Source organism: Tachysurus fulvidraco, chromosome 17 (genome assembly GCF_022655615.1).
Source record: "Tachysurus fulvidraco isolate hzauxx_2018 chromosome 17, HZAU_PFXX_2.0, whole genome shotgun sequence".
NCBI lineage: Eukaryota > Metazoa > Chordata > Actinopteri > Siluriformes > Bagridae > Tachysurus > Tachysurus fulvidraco.
In genome coordinates, this window is record NC_062534.1 from 11,099,967 (window position 1) to 11,119,867 (window position 19,901).

The 19,901-nt window shown below is 37.2% G+C and overlaps 1 protein-coding gene across 6 annotated transcripts; it reads left to right on the plus strand.

The window, feature by feature from the left end:
* Positions 1-1,690: 1,690 nt before the first annotated feature.
* On the plus strand, positions 1,691-19,830 carry taf7 (TAF7 RNA polymerase II, TATA box binding protein (TBP)-associated factor). 6 transcript variants are annotated; one of them, XM_027135591.2, is made up of 13 exons: positions 1,691-2,141; positions 3,517-3,564; positions 4,006-4,082; positions 4,999-5,077; positions 5,261-5,394; positions 7,975-8,098; positions 8,212-8,270; positions 8,406-8,478; positions 9,923-10,033; positions 10,191-10,385; positions 11,051-11,163; positions 19,403-19,462; positions 19,678-19,830. In XM_027135591.2, exons 2-13 carry the CDS (start codon positions 3,546-3,548, stop codon positions 19,723-19,725), a joined length of 1,092 nt encoding a protein of 363 aa, XP_026991392.1. In that variant the 5' UTR covers positions 1,691-2,141; positions 3,517-3,545; the 3' UTR covers positions 19,726-19,830. The 6 variants fall into 6 exon arrangements, with proteins under 6 accessions (XP_026991392.1, XP_026991393.1, XP_026991389.1 ...); XM_027135588.2 differs by lacking the exon at positions 1,691-2,141 and adding an exon at positions 2,456-3,282 and having other exon boundaries at positions 3,466-3,564; XM_027135587.2 differs by lacking the exon at positions 1,691-2,141 and adding an exon at positions 2,456-3,282 and having other exon boundaries at positions 3,493-3,564.
* Positions 19,831-19,901: the final 71 nt, after the last annotated feature.

A 19,901-nucleotide genomic window follows, 5' to 3' on the forward strand; every position in this document is an offset into this window, starting at 1 on the left:
CTGGTTTTGACACTTCCTTTATACTCTCATTGATTCTACACATTCCAGAAATTATCTTTCCTCTGGTGAGGAGATGCCAGTGATGGAAAAAAGGAAAACAGAAATGAGGCAAGAGAGATGGACTTCGTGTAAGACTGAATGCGGACCCATATAGACCAAGCTTGTTTCTCACTAATGGCAAGTCAATTCCGAATAAGATGGATGAGTTCAAAGTGAGGACTGCGCATCACTATGTGAACATCGTAATGGAGACCTATATCTGAACGATAACATCCCCTACAGAGCCATTTAGCTGGATGGCTGCTACATTCACAATGCGGGCCAGACAGAGAATTCCAGGAAGAACAGAGGAGGTGGCATGTATGTGTTTGTGGAAAAACAGCTGGTGCACAGCCACAAACACTGTAAACTAATACTGCTGCCCTGACCTAGAACCCCTAACAATAAAATGCATTTTTTTCTCCCGAGGGAATGTACTGTAATGATAATCATGGCAGAATATATTCCCCTTCAAACTAAGCCTGAGCTAGCACTAGATAAGCTACATGAGGCCATTAACACACAGCAGGCAGTGCACCTTGAAGGTGTGCTAATTGTAGCAGGAGTCATGTAACATGTAAACTTACCAAACAGAAAAATAACGTGCTGGACCAAGTCTATGCAAACATTCCCAGAGCATTTAAAGACACCTCATTTCCGCATCTTTGACAATCTGATCACATTTCCCTCTAATTCCAGCTTACAAACCACTGATCAGGAAGATAAATCCAACTATCACAACAGTAAATGTGTGCAGAAAGGCTGAGAAAGGAGCATCTTTTGTGTATTGTCTTGTAATTTTTTGTTTGCACTGTCTATTGTCCTTCAAAGTCTTGACTGTCTTGTATGTCTTGTCCTGCAGTGTTTGCACCAGGTTGCACAGTTGCACTTTATGTGGCTAGGACTACTTACTAAGTCCTTAGCTCTGTCTTTGTTTTATGTAGCACCGTGGTCTTGGAGAAACGTTGTCTCATTTCACTGTGTGCTGCAACAGCTATATATGGTTGAAATGACAATAAAAGTTTCTTGACTTGATTTGAGTAATTTTTAATACTCTTTATTTAATTATTTATAATGTTTTTATATTTTTATTCTATTTTTATATTCATATTTTTTATCTTTATTTTATCTAGCAGAGTAGCCATACTGTACATAAATTCATTGTACTTAAAATTTTAATGACAATAAAGCTTGATTCTGATAACAATCCAGCAACATCATTTGGCTATACAAAAATATGTATCATGTGAGATTTTTTTCTTGTCTATATTTTTCTAATATTGAATCACTAAAAATAAGAAACCAAGTTAGGGTAGATTCAATGTCCAATGGTATGTTATTATAGTATATATATATATATATATATATATATATATATATATATATATATATATATATATATATATATATATATATATATATTAAAATAACATTTTGCCAGTGTTATCTAAATAAATTATTTTTTACTACTCTTAAAAAATATTAGTTTCAAGCATAAAATAAAAAATGGCTTCATACTTTAGGATTCCTATATTTTTGCTACATATAAATAGGAGATTGTGTTATTTCACCTAGTTGATTCGCCATTCAGAATCAGAATCAGAATCAGATTTATTGTTCACCTGTCAAATCCTGAACCAAGCTAAAACACAGCTACCACCAGCTCTGCTTCAGCAATGGCTTCTGCATCTACCTCACTCTCCTCTAATGGGGCAGCTGCTTCCTCACCTGTAGCAAAAGGTGGGATATGGACAGACTTTGACTATTAAGTCTTTGCATCCCAGCAGCATCACACAACTGGCACTGATGCCTTGTCAGTCTGTCCATATCCCACCTTTTTGGGATATTGAAATGCGCTGGTACTCAGCAGAGAAGCAAATTCCACAGTTTGAAAACCCACTGCTTTGGTGGAAAAAGAATGAGACAACATTATCTTGTATCACCAGTGGGGCTCTAGCTTTTTTTGGTGGAAAAAGAATGAGTCCCCTTTCTAAGCAAGAATGCAAAGAAACACCCGGGAAACATTGCATCATCGATACCCTCAGAAAGGATTTTCTAGAAGGCAGGAGAGTTAGTAAGCCAGAGAAGAAATGCAATAAAAGGTAAACATGTAAACATGTTAGTTTCTAAACAGCAACCTCTAACTCAGTAGTTCTCAACAGGGTGTAAAAGGTGGACTTTTTTCTTTAGACACATAAGGGTTTTGGATTAAGAATTAGAGCCAGAAGCGGTTTGTGCTTCCGTTTAGTTATGCTTTATTTACTTTATTTTTCAGAAACAATAGTGTGCACGTTGTTTATTAAAAAAAATTATTAAAAAGTTATTTTGTTATATTGTGTCTGGAAAATAAAACACTGAACAAAACTGAAAAAGTTTTAAAACATTCGTTTAAAACAATTTTGTGCAAGTTTGACGTGCAAATTCAGTTAATATAAAAATATTTGTGTTTAAAATCTGTCCTGGGTTTTAACACACACAACTAATTACAGATGTGTTAAGTGGAGCATGCACACAAATAAAAACCCTTGGTTGTTAAAAATGTAATCATAACACACTGCTCTCACTATGCAGGAAAATACATTAAGCTCAAGTGCCTGCTTTTAAAAGTAAAAAGTATACCGACGGTATCATCGCGGATACTGGCCTTGTATTTACTTGGTATGGGATCGATACTAAAATGTACAGTACCGCCCACGGCTAGTGTGACGTTATTTAATTGTGCTTGTTTGTGCGTGTTCAAGATTGATGCCGCACTGCTATTATAATAGGTAGTTGTAGTCTGTTGTGTGATTAAAACTCGTGCCCCGGCTGCATTGAGTCATTTTGTCTAACTCCATTTCCCACAATTCTTATTTAACGGCGCTCATAATTTTTACGCAGTAGCTAGTTGACGGGGAATTGAAGCAACATTTCAGTCATCCACGAAAACCCTAAACAAGGAGTTTATTGAGTTATTTGTATGTGATAAATTTGTATATATTCTATTTAACCTTTACACGAGCTACTCAGGATTGAGTCTGGTAGCTGAGAGCGGCTCATTGGGAGCCGTAACAACAGGGGGCAGTAGTATGACGGCGTGTACTCCGAGGTCACCTGCAGCAGATCGGAGAACAAAGAACGTTTTTCACACAAGGAACCGGTTTTCTATTAGTAAATTTAGTATCTCGCAAGTCAATTCCACTGGACAACTGACCGGCTTTAACCAGTAATCGCCTATTCTGTAACAGTTGCTAATTATTTCAGGTAACGTTATATATGTTTGCCTTGACGATTTCTGCTTAGGTATCTAATTTAATAGCTAATGTTGTTGTTAGGATAGCTAATCCTTGTGGCTTGCTGGCCAAATGTAAATATACTCGAAGTTAACAATTAAGGTAGGCAGTTCTATGCATGATTTTTTTTGCCCGTTTGCTTATTGCATCCCAGCTAAACTTATGGAAAAATAATTGCCAGATAATCAACGACATAACTTTTCAGCGGACATTACGTACAGGATTAAGACCATCATGGCTTCGAAAACGAAAGGTAGGCACCAACCTTTTGGAGATTTTACAGTGTAACCAAAATTTTATTTACTTGTACATTTTTATCCATTTTCATTTGTCCAGAGCAACTTCAAATACGTGTTTTGTGGTCCAATCAGGAGAACATTGTTGTGCAAGTTCAGTAGATCAGTTTGTAAGAACAGCATCGTGCTAAAAGCCCTGTTTGAGGAAAACGAACATTAGTACAGAATGAAACACAAGTCAAGGGATTTTTTATCGAATTGCAGCATTTATCGAATGTAATATGGTACCAGGTTACATACTGGCATCACATTTGGAACATGCTTCAGATTGATTTGAGCTGAATAATGTGCTTCCTTTTTTCTCTGGGGATTAATAAAGTATTCTCATAACTGAAGACATGCTGCTGAAGAATTTCTTATACATGAATTTGAAATACATGAAAAATTCTCTTTTGTAGGTGGGAAACTTAATTCCAAAAACAAGGATGATGCACCTTTTGAACTGGAAAGCCAGTTCGTTCTGCGGCTACCACAGGTATGCACTTTTAAACCTGCCAAATGTCGTAAATTTTGAACAAATAGGGCAGTTAAGTGTTTTGGGTAATCATGTCTGATCCTCACTTCATATTCACCTTTTGGCTCTATAAAAATGTACCAAAATCCTCAGACCACCACAAACACCCGAGATAGGCACAGGCTCCCCGTGACCCGAGAAGTTCGGATAAGCGGTAGAAAATGAATGAATGAATTATAATAATAACAATAATAATTATTATTATTGTTATTATTATTATTATTATTGGGTTATCATTATCTTGTATCACCAGTGGGGCTCTAGCATTTATATTTAAGAAATATTTCAGATTTATTTCTATTCTCACTTCATGGGATGTATCACGTATATCTGAGAAAACATTTCCTCTTTACTTTCTTGCATCTTTGCACAATATCTAAGTGGTTTGTTTACAATATTTTTCTATACACATTCTTAGTGTACAAGTTTCCTTACCTCCCTAACAGATTTTCCCCCCATTGTTACCTTATTCTATTTATTTGTTAATGTTTGCTTTCAGCTTTTTCTCTGCAATAATAAATAGTTTACTTACTGCTTTAAAATGGGAAATATTGGACTATGTATGGCAACATAGCAAATGCGTGTAGTCAGTTTCATAAATATTTGTACATTAACAAAGTTGTTATTTTAGTTGCTACCAAAGTAGGTTTATGCAGTTATCCTGTGACAGCAGCACAGTGTATAAAATCATTCAGATACAGGAATATCAGTATATGTTGACCCACATTGCCTGGTCATGTTTGTTGTAAAGCATTTCAGTATTTTACTGACTTAATTAAATATTTAATGATTTCTAAAATCTGAAATTTTCCTCAAGATCAATAACATTTCTGCCTATCTATTCAGTCTGCTGTTAACTCGGTGTTTTTGCTTTTAGGAGTATGCCTCAACTGTGAGACGAATTGCCCAATCTGGAAGCATGAATCTTAAGGACAGGCTCACCATAGAGTTGCATGGTATACTCATTAAAACGCCTTTGAGAAAGATATAACAATAAATGTTGTGGGTAATTTGTAAGCTTTATTAATCTTTTGAAGATTTTCAATAAAAATGTATTTGTATTAACTGAAGCATTTTTAAATAAAAAAGGAAATAACAGCAATTATTTCGTAACACTAACTATTTGTTCTATTTCCTAGCTGATGGCCGCCACGGAATTGTTAGAGTGGACCGTGTTCCTTTAGCTTGTAAATTAGTTGATTTGCCCTGCATCCTGGAGTCCTTAAAAACAGTTGACAAGAAGACTTTTTATAAGACTGCTGATGTCTGTCAGGTAACCCAAGCTACCTTTTAAAGGAAAAAAATGTTTTGGTCTTTTGTTATTGTTTTCAAAAATTGTTTTAGGGTAACTTACAACATACTTAATCATTTCAAGTTAATTTTTTTGTCATCTCAACTATATACACATATGCAGGTAAATGAACGTCACAGACAAAAATACACATTTATTCTGTACTATACTGATACACATACATTTGTTTATGTTTATATACAGGACAATAAATAAACACCTAGTATTGGACCACAATAATTTATTATTATGGTGTAGGGCCTTCTTTTGTGGCCAATACAAAATTCCTGCACAGTGGCCAAAGGATTGTAGCCATTCTGCTTGCAGAACAGTGGACAGGACACTATATGGGGAGAAATGTTTCCTAACTTGCTCCTCTAATAAACCCCAAAGCGGCTCATTAATATTCATATACGGTGACTCTGAAGGCCAGGGGAGGTGTTCGGTTCCACTTTCATGTATATCAAACCACTCTTTCACCATTCCTGCTGTGTGGATTGGTGCATTATCACCCTGATACTTGGCACTACCTTATGGGTACAACATTTAAACAATTGGTTGCACATGGTCCTCCAGAATGGTTCATTAGTCCTTGGCAGTGATGTCTACTTAGTGTCAACTAGTACACGTAGTGAGCCTAGGGATAACATTGCAGCCCAAACTATTACTGATCCAACCTGAGTTTCACTCTGGGTTTGTAAATGTTCTGGTGGTAAGATTCTTTGGGGCTTCTACTCACCATAACTCTCCTGGATGTGGGAAGAGTAGACTCATCTGAAAATAACACACCATAAAAAAAGTTTGGTGCTGGCTATGTTGGAAAGGTGTCTATGATAGGCTTGTCAGCATCGGAACTGGGTTATGGCGCAATGAAAGAATGTGGCCTACACTGATGTAATTATTATTATTTTTTTTTAAGATTCTGTTGATGGCAGGGTGCATGTGTATCGCTCAATTGCAGCTCCCCAAAATAATTATTAATCATTGATGTGGCCCTACCACATTGCAAAAAATGTTCAGGTATGCGTTAAGGAATATAACAGAGACGTCAAGGTGTTTACTTGACCTCCGAATTCCAATGAACAACTGAGGGACAAGCAGTTTTAGGCATATGGGTTTTAATGTAAATGAGTCGTATATAAACAGCATGGAATAAGGTACAGCTTCAGTAAAAGGTATTATAGAGTGCACCATCAGTTATTCAATTGTGTTAAATCAGTAGACAGTGTGTTAGTAAGGTCTTGGCCCACCTTGAGGAATCAGGACAGCTTTAGTAGGCCTTAAAGGCTCTAACTGTACTGAAGGGATGAATACCATTCTTCTAAAAGATATTATCTAATTTGATGTTTTGATTATGAGAAGACAGTAATCACCACCAAAGGTTTAGCCAACATTTATTGGGGTGTTCAGATGAAAAAGTGATGGTTTTCTGACACCTCCTCAAGATTTATGCTTGCATATCATTAGATAGACCCTAAGGTGCAGAGGAACAAAAGCAGTAGATAAGAACATGCAGTTCCTTAATCCTTACTGTATCAAACAAATTCTGTCTGTTATCAGCGTAGGCCATATAACAACCTAAAATTGGCACATTTTTAAAAATTTGAATAAAATTAATACTAAGACTTTCAAATCATATGAGCCAATATTTTATTCACAATAAAACATGTTAACTGAGTAATTTTACACTTTTATTCACTAAATGAGCTCATTTCAAAATTGATGCCTGCTACAGGTCAAGTTGGGATGGGGCATGTTTACCATGCGTGTCCTCTTCTTTTCAAAACAGTTTAAATCAAACCAGCATTTATAGTGATTTCCGAAACATGCAAGCTGTCCATACCGTATGCACTTACACACCTCCATACCATCAGAGATTCTGGTTTTTGAACTGAACGCTGATAACCGTTGATTGCCCGATGCAAACTTTTATGAGACCTGTAGCAGGCAACAAATTTGAAATTAGCTCATTTAGTGGGTAAAAGTGTAAAAATCAAGTTAAGTAAATTAAATAAATATCTTTGTTTTATTGTGAATAAAATATTGGCTCATGTGATTCGAAAGTCTTCAAGTTTTCATTTTCAAATAAAAAAAAATGTTTTTCTGGAATTTGGGTTGTACTCCTAAAACAATACAGCTCATAAACATACTATTCATTTGAGCAGCCTCTTTTACTGGGGATGTGATTTGTTTCATACGAATATGGATTTCAGATCTTTCCTTGTCACTTCTGTCATGCGTGTTCAAATTGAGAACATGGCAATCTAAGGCTTTATTTAGGGCTTAACTCTAAGTCAACTTCATCATTATGAATTCAATGAAATGAAAACTTGCAGATTTACCATTGCAGCATGTCCAGTGGCCAAACGGCCACAGTGCATGGATGAATTGACACTTCTAAAAACCCAGTTTTTTTTTTTGTTTGTTTTGTTTTGAAGATAGCCACAGTGTAACAGAGCTGTATTTTAGTTTGGGTTCAACACTGCCTAAATAATTTTAATTCCATTAGTTTGTAAGTTCTTAACAATATGAGGAGAAATACAAATCTCTCTGTATTTCTAGATGTTGGTTTGCACTCTGGATGGAGACCTTTACCCTCCTCTAGAGGAGCCCACTGGGACTGTAGACTGCAAGACCAAGAAAAGGGATAAAGACAAAGACAAGAAGTTCATCTGGAATCATGGCAGTAAGTTTCTGCTTCCAGTAATGAAATGGGGCTATACATAATGTATACATTTCTGATACAGATATTATGGATCGATTAAACTTATTTATGTCATATTTTCTTTCTCTTTCCAGTTACCTGCCCGCTGAAGAACACAAGAAAAAGGCGATTTAGAAAAACAGCAAAGAAGAAGGTAACCTTGTATTGTTACCTATATATCTTTTTCTGGTATCCATTTTTTTATGTATTGTGTGTGAATGTGTGTGCTCAAGCACACAGGTTAAAGATTAGGTTTGATGAATCTAAACAAAGCTGTAATGTTTTGCAGTATATTGAGTCTCCAGATGTGGAAAAAGAGGTGAAGAGGCTCCTAAGCACGGATGCTGAAGCTGTCAGTGTTCGTATCCCTTTGTGTCCATCATACTTTTCTTTTGTGACTGTGACTTTGTGTCTTATCCTTATGTTCAAAGCACTCATTACGCTTTCAGATAAGCTGTATATCTAAAATGTTATGTTTAGCATTTAGCCTCTTTGCTTTTTTTTTTATTACATATAAATTAATAAAATGTGATGCACAGTTTTAACACCAGCTGTGAAAGTTTACATATAGCAGTGACCTTATAAGGAAGTAACAATATTATGCAAGCATTAGAGAGATGAGACACTCTTAGGAAGCTAGATCAAATAGTGTGTCACCAGAGTCTAAAAAAAAAAAGCCAAGAACAACTGGCTTCTGCTTGGTTGGAATGAAAACCTGCACCCAAACTGGCCCTTTTCGGATAAGATTGGACACCGCTGGTGTAGACCATTAAAGACAGGGTCTCCGATTTTTGAAAGCCAATGTTGACATATAAAATCACCAAAACAAACACGCCCCTAACCCAAATGGGTCTCACCCCTGTATTGATAGCTCCGCCCACACATACATACATAACCCAGGCAACTAATGGAAAGAAATGTGTCTTTATCAAAGCTGAAGGGAAGAACAATACGATTGCAGATAAATTAACAAGCAAAAATGACACACAAGCATAATCATGCAAAGGACAGCATATATTAGTTCTGTGAAACAAAGCAAAACCAACGTTACTCACCTATCGAGAAGGAAAAAAGCAACCTCTGTGTCTTAAGTAAAGGCTGCATATTCACAGATTTGAGTTTCCCGAGTCAATAACTCCTGAGCTAAATGTTACTAGCAAAACGCGGTTGTAGCTTCCTCTCTACATTACTACGATAGAAAAGAGGTGTTATTTGTGTAGTAACAGCATTTAGCTCCGGAGTTATTGACTCGGGGAAACTCCAATGCCGCCAACTTCCTGCTCCTTCAGTTCTCTCCAGCGCTGGAAAGCTGATCCTATATTAACACGGGTACTTCTTGCCTTATCGTAAGCCTTTCTTCACTTACTTTTTTTGTTTTTATCCTCCATGTCAATATTAAAACCGCTTTCTGCTAATGTTACACAAGCGCACTGAACACTTTTTCTGCCGCATATTGACAAGACCCTCCCCTTTCTGCTCATTGGCTACACGTTTTTGTTTATTTTGTTCATAATTGTAGGCATAGTTTTTTATGCAATAATTAATATTTATATTGTATAATATAAGTTACTAATATATAATAGTTAAAGGTTAAATAGTTACTATATTAGTAAAAGGTTGTTGGAGATGGAGCTGCCAGGTAAGAGGTCAAGAGGAAAGCCAAAGAGGAGATCTATGGATGTGTTAAATGAGGACATGAAGATAAAAAAATGGTGTAAATAGAAGATGATGATTGTGAATGGTAGGATCATCATTAAGAGCATCGTAAATGGTAGTACTGGCATGTTACCTTGACTTGGCTATTAGGATGGGAGGTCATTGCTGAGGATGAGACAAAAGAAGCCGATAATAATTTATCGTTGTCCAATTTGGACTCCTCACCTGGAACCTCTGGGCACAAGGGCCATGAATCTTCAGGTAATTCCCACATACAAAGAATACATCATATGTATGCACATGCTTTTGCTATGAAACAGGGGTTCTTGCACATTCTAAATTGCAGTGTATAATTATAGATTTGTGTCCAAAATTAATTTATGATTATGAACCCGCTTTTTTGTATTATTTTGTCCAGCACCACGAGATGAGCTGCGGGAGATATTTAATGACATCAGCAGTAGCAGTGAAGATGAGGATGATGATGGTGACAGGCAGGAAGATGAAGACCTCAACATCATGGATACTGAGGATGACATGGTGGGTCAACTAAATGAGAAGCTAAACGAGTCTGATGTGGGAAGAGATGAGAACAACAGGAACAACCAAATAGGTACGATGCTTGTACATTTTTCACATTAGTTACTAAGATTATAATTTGATTCATGGTGGAAAATCAGAAGGCAGACAGAACCCTTCTGAATAAGTTCACCGATTTGGGTAACAAAATGGGCATCTCCATATGTGCTGGGTGCCTGTAGCACTCATCTGGTAGTACACATCACAGTGGTGATAAACAGACCTCTAATGTTAAGTCAGTGGTGATAAACAGACCTCTAACTGGTCTCCTGACAGCACTGTCCACTGGACTGGTATCCTGTGAATGCTTGCAAAGTGAAAGTGACGTGACATACGGCTAAGTACGGTGACCGATACTCAGAATTCGTTCTCTGCATTTGACCCATCCAAAGTGCACACACACACAGCAGTGAACACACACACCGTGAACACACACCCGGAGCAGTGGCCAGCCATTTATGCTGCGGCGCCCGGGGAGCAGTTAGGGGGTCCGGTGCCTTGCTCAAGGGCACCTCAGTTGTGGCCGGTGCGAGACTCGAACCCACAACCTTAGGATTACGAGTCAGACTCTCTAACCATTAGGCCACGTCTTGCTGTGTCGATGGTTGCTCTGGTCACAGATCTGATCTGCTCTGAAGCTGTATTTTACTGTATTTATTTATTGGAGGAAAGTTTTAACTCTTTACCATTCATTTGCAGTGATGGAATACCAGCTGCAGATCAACAACCTCAAAGCCAAACTGCAGGAGACACGAGCACGCAAAAAGCAGCAAGAAGATTTGATTATGAAAGTTGAGAATCAGGCCCTAAAGGTGAGGTACTATGCATTGTACTCTATCTCTGTCACATTTGAACATGTGAACCTTTATCTGTCTGCCTGGCTTTACATTATGACCACCTTCCTAATATTGTGTTGGTCCCCATTTGCTGCCCTGATCTGTTGGGGCATGGTGTGCTGTGGTATCTGGTACCAAGACAGGATTTAAAGGACCTGCTGCTGTGAGTAGGGGCCTCCATGGTTCAGACTCGTTTGTTTTTCATTCCCGAACCATGTGATGTAAAAGAATTTGTGATTAATCTTCCATTGCTTCGTGGTCCAGTTCTGATGCTAACGTGTGCATTGTTGGTGCTTTTTGCGGCACACTGGGGTCTGCATGGGCAACCCCGACTGGTCTGCAGTTATGCATGCTCATACGCAACAAACTGAGACGCACCATTCCATCAGAACCAGCATTAAATTATTTAGCAATTTGAGCTACAATAGCTTGTCTGTTGGATCGGACCACATAAGCCAGTCTTGGCTACCCACATGAACCCTGCCACCGGTTCACCACTGTTCCTTTTTTTGGACCACTTCAAATAGATACTGTCCAATGGAGACTGGGAAAACCCTACAAGAGCTGCAGTTTAGAGATGCTCTGACCCAGTTATCTAAGTCATCACAATTTGGCCCTTGTCAAACTCACTAAAATCCTTACGCTTGCCCATTTTTCTTCTAACATAACTTCGAGGACAAAATTTTCACTTGCTGCCTAATATATCCCAGCCGCTAACAGGTGCTGTAATTAAAAGATAATCAGTTTCATTCACTTCAACTTTCAGTGGTCGTAGTTATGCCTGATCTGTGTGTGTGTGTGTTGCCCTGGCAAATAGCAATTTTTTTTTACTGCAAATAGCTTTGGTTTTATATTTAATTGGATTACATTAATGTTTAATTAGACATTTACAAGAAATATTTTAAGTGCTACCACATAAAGGGAATATTGCTGTAAAAAAATCTAGGGGTAATTTTTGATGCCAATTTAACGTTTGAGCCACATATCCAAAATACGGTTAAAACTGCATTCTTCCATCTCAGAAATATTGCCAGATTGCGTCCAATGCTGTCATTTTCTGTTGCTGAGAGACTGATCAACTCTTTTGTGTTTTCCCATATTGATTACTGCAAGAGATCACATTACTCCCGTTTTGGAGTCCTTGCACTGGTTAGGTTTAGGGTTGATTTTTTAAGATTCTGATGCTTACCTACAAGGCCTTACATGGGTTAGCTCCTCAATATTTGGCTGATCTTTTAATTCCTTATATTCCATCTTGCGACCTTCGTTCTTCTGAAACTGGTCTTTTAACTGTTCCTTTAACTCGTTTAAAATCGATGGGAGATAGGGCCTTCTCTTCACTAGCTCCAAAACTATGGAATTCTTTACCAACTGAGATAAGGCAAGCAACATCTCTTGGCACTTTTAAATCTCAACTCAAAACTCATTTTTTAGGGTAGCTTTTAATTTGACTAATTATAATTTTACATAGTGCTTATTTTATAGTCTATTTTTATTGCTTTAATTTTAATCTTTATATTAAAGTTTTTTGTTTTTATAAAGAGATTTGAGATGTTCTTTTAAAGGCACTATAGAAATAAAGGTTATTATTATTATTATTATTATTATTATTATTATTATTATTATTTGTTATAAGTGTTTGCAAGCCCAAAATGTTTTGCACTTTTGTTCATATGGCAGTTCTTTTAAGTACACAATACACTTCTTTTGAATTTATTATTGAATTTTGTGCATAACAATGTGATTTAATCACAGTAGAATCTAAAAATCGTTTCTCAGCAATAATATAATATATAAACAGAAATATGATATGTACCTAAATATTCAGACCCTTTACTCTTTACAGGCAGAAATTTCAGCCTCGAGTCTGTTTGGGTATGACGCATCAAGCTTTGCAGCCCAGTATTGGGGGATTTTCGGCCATTATTTTTGCAAATTCTCTCAAGCTTGGTCAGGTTGCATGGGGATCATCGATGTACAGCAAATTTCAGTTTTCTTCAGAGATGCTCAATAGGGTTCAAGTCAGGGCTCAGGGTGGGCAACTCTAAGACATTCACAGAGTTAACCTTCACAGGAATTGCTAAGCCACTCCTGTATTGTTTTGGCTGTGTGTTAGGGTCATGATCATGTTGAACCTTCACCTTAGTTTTAGGTCCTGAGCACTGTGGAACTGGTTTTTGTTGAAGATCTCTTTTGTACTTTGCTTTATTCAGATTTCCCTCCCCCCAAAAAAAACACCCCTACAACATGATGCTGCCACAACCATACTTCACTAACATGAACGTATTGGGCAGGTGATGAGCGGTGCATGGTTTTCTCCAAACATAACGTTTAGAATTGAGGCCAAACAGTTGAAATTTGGTTTCATCAGATGAGAGTATCTTGTACCTTAACATCTGAGAGTCTTTCAGGTAGCTTTTAGCAAACTCCAAGCAGGCTTTCTTGTGTTTTGCACTGGGAAGAGGATTCCATCTAGACAGGTGTAGAAACATTTCATCAGTTTACTATTAAGCAGGTGGAAAGGTCATGGAACCACAGATAGTCAATCGTATACAAGTGCACTTGAAGACTAATAAAGGAGGTAAAAGAAAAAGCTGCATTCACATGAAAAAACATGCAGGATGTTAGGAAATAATTTTTACACAGTGAACCATGAACAACAGACTATTTCTATTTGTATGGTGTAGAGGTACTCTATTTTTGTTGCATGTGTTTGCTGTTAACAAACAATTAAAATTTGATGGTTAACATTCAGTATAAAAATGTGCAGTAATCCATGCAAATGAAATAGTAGTCTTATTATGCATACATTTGCTTGGATCTCATAAGTACAAGTACAATATGATTTTTTTTTTCATGAATACCAAACATCTTGTGTAAATGCTCCTTTGAACGATTTATGTATAATTGTACAAATTATACATAAATACCACTCCACAGACTGCAAAGCTAAGCGACTTGCGAAGGTTGTAAGCTGCTAGCATCCAGACATCCCAGTTCACAAAACACTCTTTGCCCATGAATCCTCCAGATCTGCTCCTTTACATAAGAAAACATTTCATAAAAAGCAAGACTAAAGAAATGTTGTTTTTTTTTGCCTGGACTTAAAAACTGAGACTGTCTTAGTCCCGAACACTAATTAGAAGGCTGTTCCATAATCGTGGGGCTCTGTAAGAAAAAGCTCTACACCCTGCTATAGCCTTTTGTACTGGAGGAACTACCAAATAGCCTGCACCTTTTGATCGAAGTAGGCATGACAGATCATAAAAAAAACAAAAGATAACTCTGGTACAGTGAAGTGTGACCATTAAGTGCTTTTTAGGTTAGTAATAGTAGTTTATAAACAATGTGAAACCTGACTGGGAGCCAATGCAATGAGGATAAGATAGGGGTGATATGTTCATATCTTCTGGTTCTAATTGGGACTCTAGCTGCTGCGTTCTGGACTAACTGGAGCTTGTTTATGCTCCTACTATTTAATCTGAGGTTTAGAACAAGATCAAGAGTGTGATCTCCATTATGAGTGGGTCCTATTACATTCTGTTTTACCCCTACCAGATCTTCTATCTTATCAAAGTGAATATTAAAGTCTCTAACTTTTACTGCTTTGTCTAAAGAAACAACTAGGTTTAAAATTAAATCTGCAAATTCACAGAGGAATTCAGAATATGTGGTCCAGGTGGTCTGTAGATAACAATTTGAGGAACTGACTAAGTAGACTTATTTTATTGTGGCTACATACTCATATTGTGGTTCAACTCATTTGAAGTTCTTCATACTAACATATGTCAAGATTCAATTCAATTCAAGTTTATTTGTATAGCGCTTTTTACAATAGACATTGTCTCAAAGCAGCTTTACAGAACATAAACATAGAGCAGAAGGTAAACATAAGGAATAATAAAAGAAATAACGAATAATAAAAGAAAAAGAATTAACAGAATAAAAAATTCAAGATTTTTAGTAGATATATATAGTTCACAATCTGTATGTATTTATCCCCCTATGAGCAAGTCTGAGGTGACTCAGGCAGCAGTGGCAAGGAAAAACTCCCTTAAATTGGTAAAGGAAGAAACCTTGAGAGGAACCGGACTCAAGGGGGACCCATCCTCATATGGGTGACACTGGGGGTGTGATTGTAATATACAGTAAAACAAATGTTGTATTGGTGCAAGGATCATGGACTTCACATCTCCTTAGTATCACAGAGTCCAACTGGAGATGTCTCAGGATTCTTAGAGTCGGCCTCGGCTCAGTGGACGTCCAAAGGCTTCGTCCCACAGAGGACACAGATGTCTGGATGGCTCGGGATGGGTACAAAGAGAGAAGCAGTGGAGAGGGATTAACATATCTGCTGTTCATAAAAATGTGCAGGTCTGATGTACTGGTGCATGGTATTATAGGATGTATTATATGTACGCCTGACTAAAGAGATGAGTTTTTAATCTACATTTAAACTGGGAAAGTGTGTCTGACCCCCGAACACTATCATGAAGACTATTCCAAAGTTTGGGAGCTAAATAAGAAAATGCTCTACCACCTTTGGTAGACTTAGATATTCTGGGAACTACCAGAAGTCCTGAGTTTTGTGATCTCAGAGGGCGTGAAGGATTGTAACGTGTTAGAAGACTAGTTAGATACATGGGAGCTAAACCATTAAGAGTCTTGTACGCAAGTAGCAGCAGTTTGTAATGAATTCTAAACTTAACAAGTAGCCAGTGTAGAGATGATAAAATTGGGGTTATATGGTCATACTTTCTTGTCCTAGTGAGAACTCTGGCAGCTGCATTTTGTACTAACTGTAACCTATTTATTAAAGATGCAGGACAACAACCTAGCAATGCGTTACAATAGTCCAGTCTAGAGGTCATGAAGGCATGAACTAGCTTCTCAGCATCAGAGACAGACAGGATGTTTCTCAGCTTGGCAATATTTCTAAGGTGGAAGAAGGCATTTGTAACTTTAACAAGTGCTGTTTCTGTGCTGTGTTGGGGCCTGAAACCTGACTGAAACTCTTCAAGGATGTTGTTCTCCTGTAAGAAGGAGCTCAGTTGAACAGACACAACCTTTTCAAGTATTTTAGACATAAACGGAAGGTGTGAGATAGGTCTGTAATTTGATAGTTCATTTGGATCTAAGTTAGGTTTTTTGATGAGTGGCCTAATAACTGCCAACTTGAAAGACTTCGGGATGTAACCTAAAGATAACGAGGAGTTAATGATATTAAGAAGAGGCTAATAAGTTTATCTAACTCTTCCTGTCCTGTACTTGTAAAGCTCTGTAAAGCTTTAGGTGAGATTGTGTCACTAGTTGCTCTCATATGTTGAGCGTCACCTATTTTATTCCTGATACTTTTGATTTTATCAGTGAAGAATCTCATCTACTGAACTGTGATGGAATAATGTGTTCAGATTTCTGTTTTTTTGTTAAAGTAGCCACTGTGCTAAATAAAAACCTGGGATTGTTCTGGTTATTTTCTGAGTTTGCTCAGGTGCTCAGCCCTAGCAGCTTTTAGAACCTGTCGGTAGCTGGGCATACTGTCCTTATACGCAATTCTAAAAACCTCTAATTTAGTTTTTCTCCATTTCCGTCCGAGGTTACGGGTCTCCCTCTTGAGGGTGTGAGTATGACTATTATACCACGGTGCAAGTGTTTTATCTCTAACCTTCTGTAATCTGACTGGGGCAACAGTGTCTAATGTTCTAGCGTGTATGCTGTTAGTCATTACATCTAGGTCGTTTGTGTTTCAGGGTACAGTAAGACGTCCAGACAGATTAGGCAGGTTATTTGTGAATCTGTCTTTAGTGGTCGGAATAATAGTTCTACCGAGTCGATAACGTGGAGAGACATAGTTAGTCTGTTCTGCGGGTAGTGTGTACATTATGAGGTAATGGTCTGTGATGTCATCACTTTGGGGAATTATATCTGTATCAGTGACATCTATTCTGTGTGATGATATTAAATCTAGTGTGTGATTATGTAGATGAGTTGCTCTAGTGATGTTTTGTTTAAGGCCTAGTGAGTTTAGTAAGTCCATAAATGTGAGTCCTTTGTGTTGTCAAAATGAATGTTAAAATCTCCTACAATTAATGCTTTGTCAAAGTTAACCAATAGGTCTGAGAGAAAATCTGTGAATTCTCTAAGAAAAACTGTGTAGGACCGTGGGGGTCTGTACAAGCAAGAGACATCAGGGATTTTTTTTGAGTGCATGTGCGATACTGTAACATTTAAGGACAAGCACTTCAAAAGAATTGAATCTATGCTGTGTTCTCTGGGTAACAGTAAGGAAATCACTAAAGATAGTGGCGACACCACCTCCACGACCAGCCTGACAAGGCTCGTGCTTATAGATGTATCCTGTTGGTGTAGACTCATTTAGACTGATGTATTCATTTGGTTTAATCCAAGTTTCGGTAAGGCAGAGTGCAGTAAGATGATTTCATTCACAATAAGTGCTTTAGGTGCCAGTGATCTAATGTTCAGAAGCCCAAACCTTAAGAACTGTTTTTGTTTTTGTTTGGCATTTTTTTTGGTCTAATTATAGATTATTTCGAGAACTTCTCACGTATTTACTTTTTGAGCTCACTGCTCGGGGAACAGACACAGTTTCTATAGGGCAGGGGTCGGCAACCTGTGGCTCTAGAGCCGCATGCGGCTCTTTAGCGCCCCTGTAGTGGCTCCCTGGAGCCTTTTTAAAAATGTATGAAAATGGAAATATAAAATTTGTAATATTAAAAAAAAATTGTTTTAATATGGTTTCTGTAGGAGGACAAACATGAAAAACATTCTTAACGTTTTCCAATGCTTTAACAATGTACATAATAAATATTAATGTGGTAAAGCATTCCACATAGAAACGAAACTGATATGAAACAGTAATAAAACAAGTTTCAGAATAAAAATAAAAAGGTGTTTGTCACGACTTGTGTAATTAAATTTATTCATAACATTCTTCTTACCATAGTTCCTCCTGTACTTCTTTCTTCTCGTTCTTGTCTTACTATACTGTCCTTGGGGTCAAAATTTCCTATTTATACCCCCAGTTATTAAATTTACTAAGTAAATTTTTTGACGCTAAAAGTCCTTTTCTGTTGAAGAGAGACTCTTGTTCTGAGTGTTTTGATATGTCACGTGTCAATGTTGTAAAAAGTTTTTTGATTTTGATATATTTTGGTGGCAGGGAAAACCGAAAGGCCAGTCGGTACCCCAATTTAAAACTTTGTTCTTAGTATCATCCTAAAGGTGCTTTCCGAGTTTGGTGTAGATACTTCGAAAGCTTGCAGAGTTATAAACCTTCAAAGTTTTGAATGGGAATCTATGTAAAAAAAAAAAAAAAAAAGGCCAAACAGTTGTTAGCGTTATAGAACATTATAGAAGCCAACATAATAAACGCTAACAACTGAGGAAAAATGAATAAACATCCTGCAGCTCACACAACTGGACAAGCTGAAAGTTTGCCATACTTAATGATTATGTACCTTTGACTTGAATCAGATTGGAATATTAAAAATATCTGAAGAGCATCTCCTCTGCTAGCTGTTTGAAGACAGGAAACAAAAACAAAAAAGCGTCTCCCGAAGAAGAGCAGTAAAATTAACTACGATAGAAAAGTAAACCATTTAATAAACGTAAGCAGCAATGTAACCAAAAAGTTAAAATAAAAAGCAGTGTAATTTAAATGCCGAGACAGGCACAAAACCCGTGGCAAATGATTCACCACAGGAAGTGTATTTCAGTTTCCCCCCAAATTTTACACTATATAAAGGTTTGTGGACACACTTGTCTAGAATTTCTGTTGTATTACGATTTACCTCAACTAAAAATAACTTTTTTTTTTTAATATATTAGAACACTATGGACTGACCCAACCTCCAGGCCTCCTCTCCTTAAATCCTTCCCAGATCTCAATAATGCTCTTTTAAACATGAGAAAATCCCCACAGGTAGTTTTCAAAATGAAGTGGGAAGCCTTCCCAGAAGAGTGAAGGTTTTTACAACAGCAAAGTGGGACTAAATATAGCCCTAGACACAGCAGTTCTCAGTGGTAATTGGATGAGCTAGTGCCACTGCTTGTACCTTTTAGGGTCACTCTCCTTCAGTAAGCAACATAATGACATACCTCTTTATATAGTCACACACACAAACACTATGCTACTTTTTGTTGCTCTTGAATTATTTTCAAATATTTTACTGTTTGTTCTCGCATTCTGTTGCAGACCCGCTTTCAGGCTCTACTGAATGACTTTATCCGTGAAGAAGAGCGTGAAATGGAAAAGGTACGAGCTGTTAGTTAGTGAGATGTACAAGTGTATTTCATGTTTAAACCCTTACTGTCATCACAATGGCCATGGGGTTTGTTTATGCTTGATGAGAGATTTTGGAAAATAAATGTAATTATGCTGGCAGTCTTTATCTACTTAACTCACAATTACAAAAGCACAGCCAGCCGTCAATCATCTTTTCATTTTCATTTTTGTTTTCATTCCAATAGCTGGCTTCTCTGCAAGAGCAGATGGACTCACTGAAAAACGACCAATAGAGGGCAGTGCAATCTCAACTCTCTGCTGAATGAACAGTGCTGGAAACAATAGTTCTGCTAATGAATTTATTTAGTCTAATGTTATTAAATATTAACCTATACCTATCTTGTGGCCTGTTGTGTTTTTTTGCTTTTAGAATGTAGTGTAATGATTGTTTTATGGATTTTTGTAATTA

Coding starts and splice junctions, on each gene's coding strand:
- taf7 (XM_027135591.2), top strand. Junction 5,395..7,974: donor AGACTGCTGATGTCTGTCAG/GTAACCCAAGCT, acceptor CTGTATTTCTAG/ATGTTGGTTTGCACTCTGGA. Junction 8,099..8,211: donor GTTCATCTGGAATCATGGCA/GTAAGTTTCTGC, acceptor TTCTCTTTCCAG/TTACCTGCCCGCTGAAGAAC.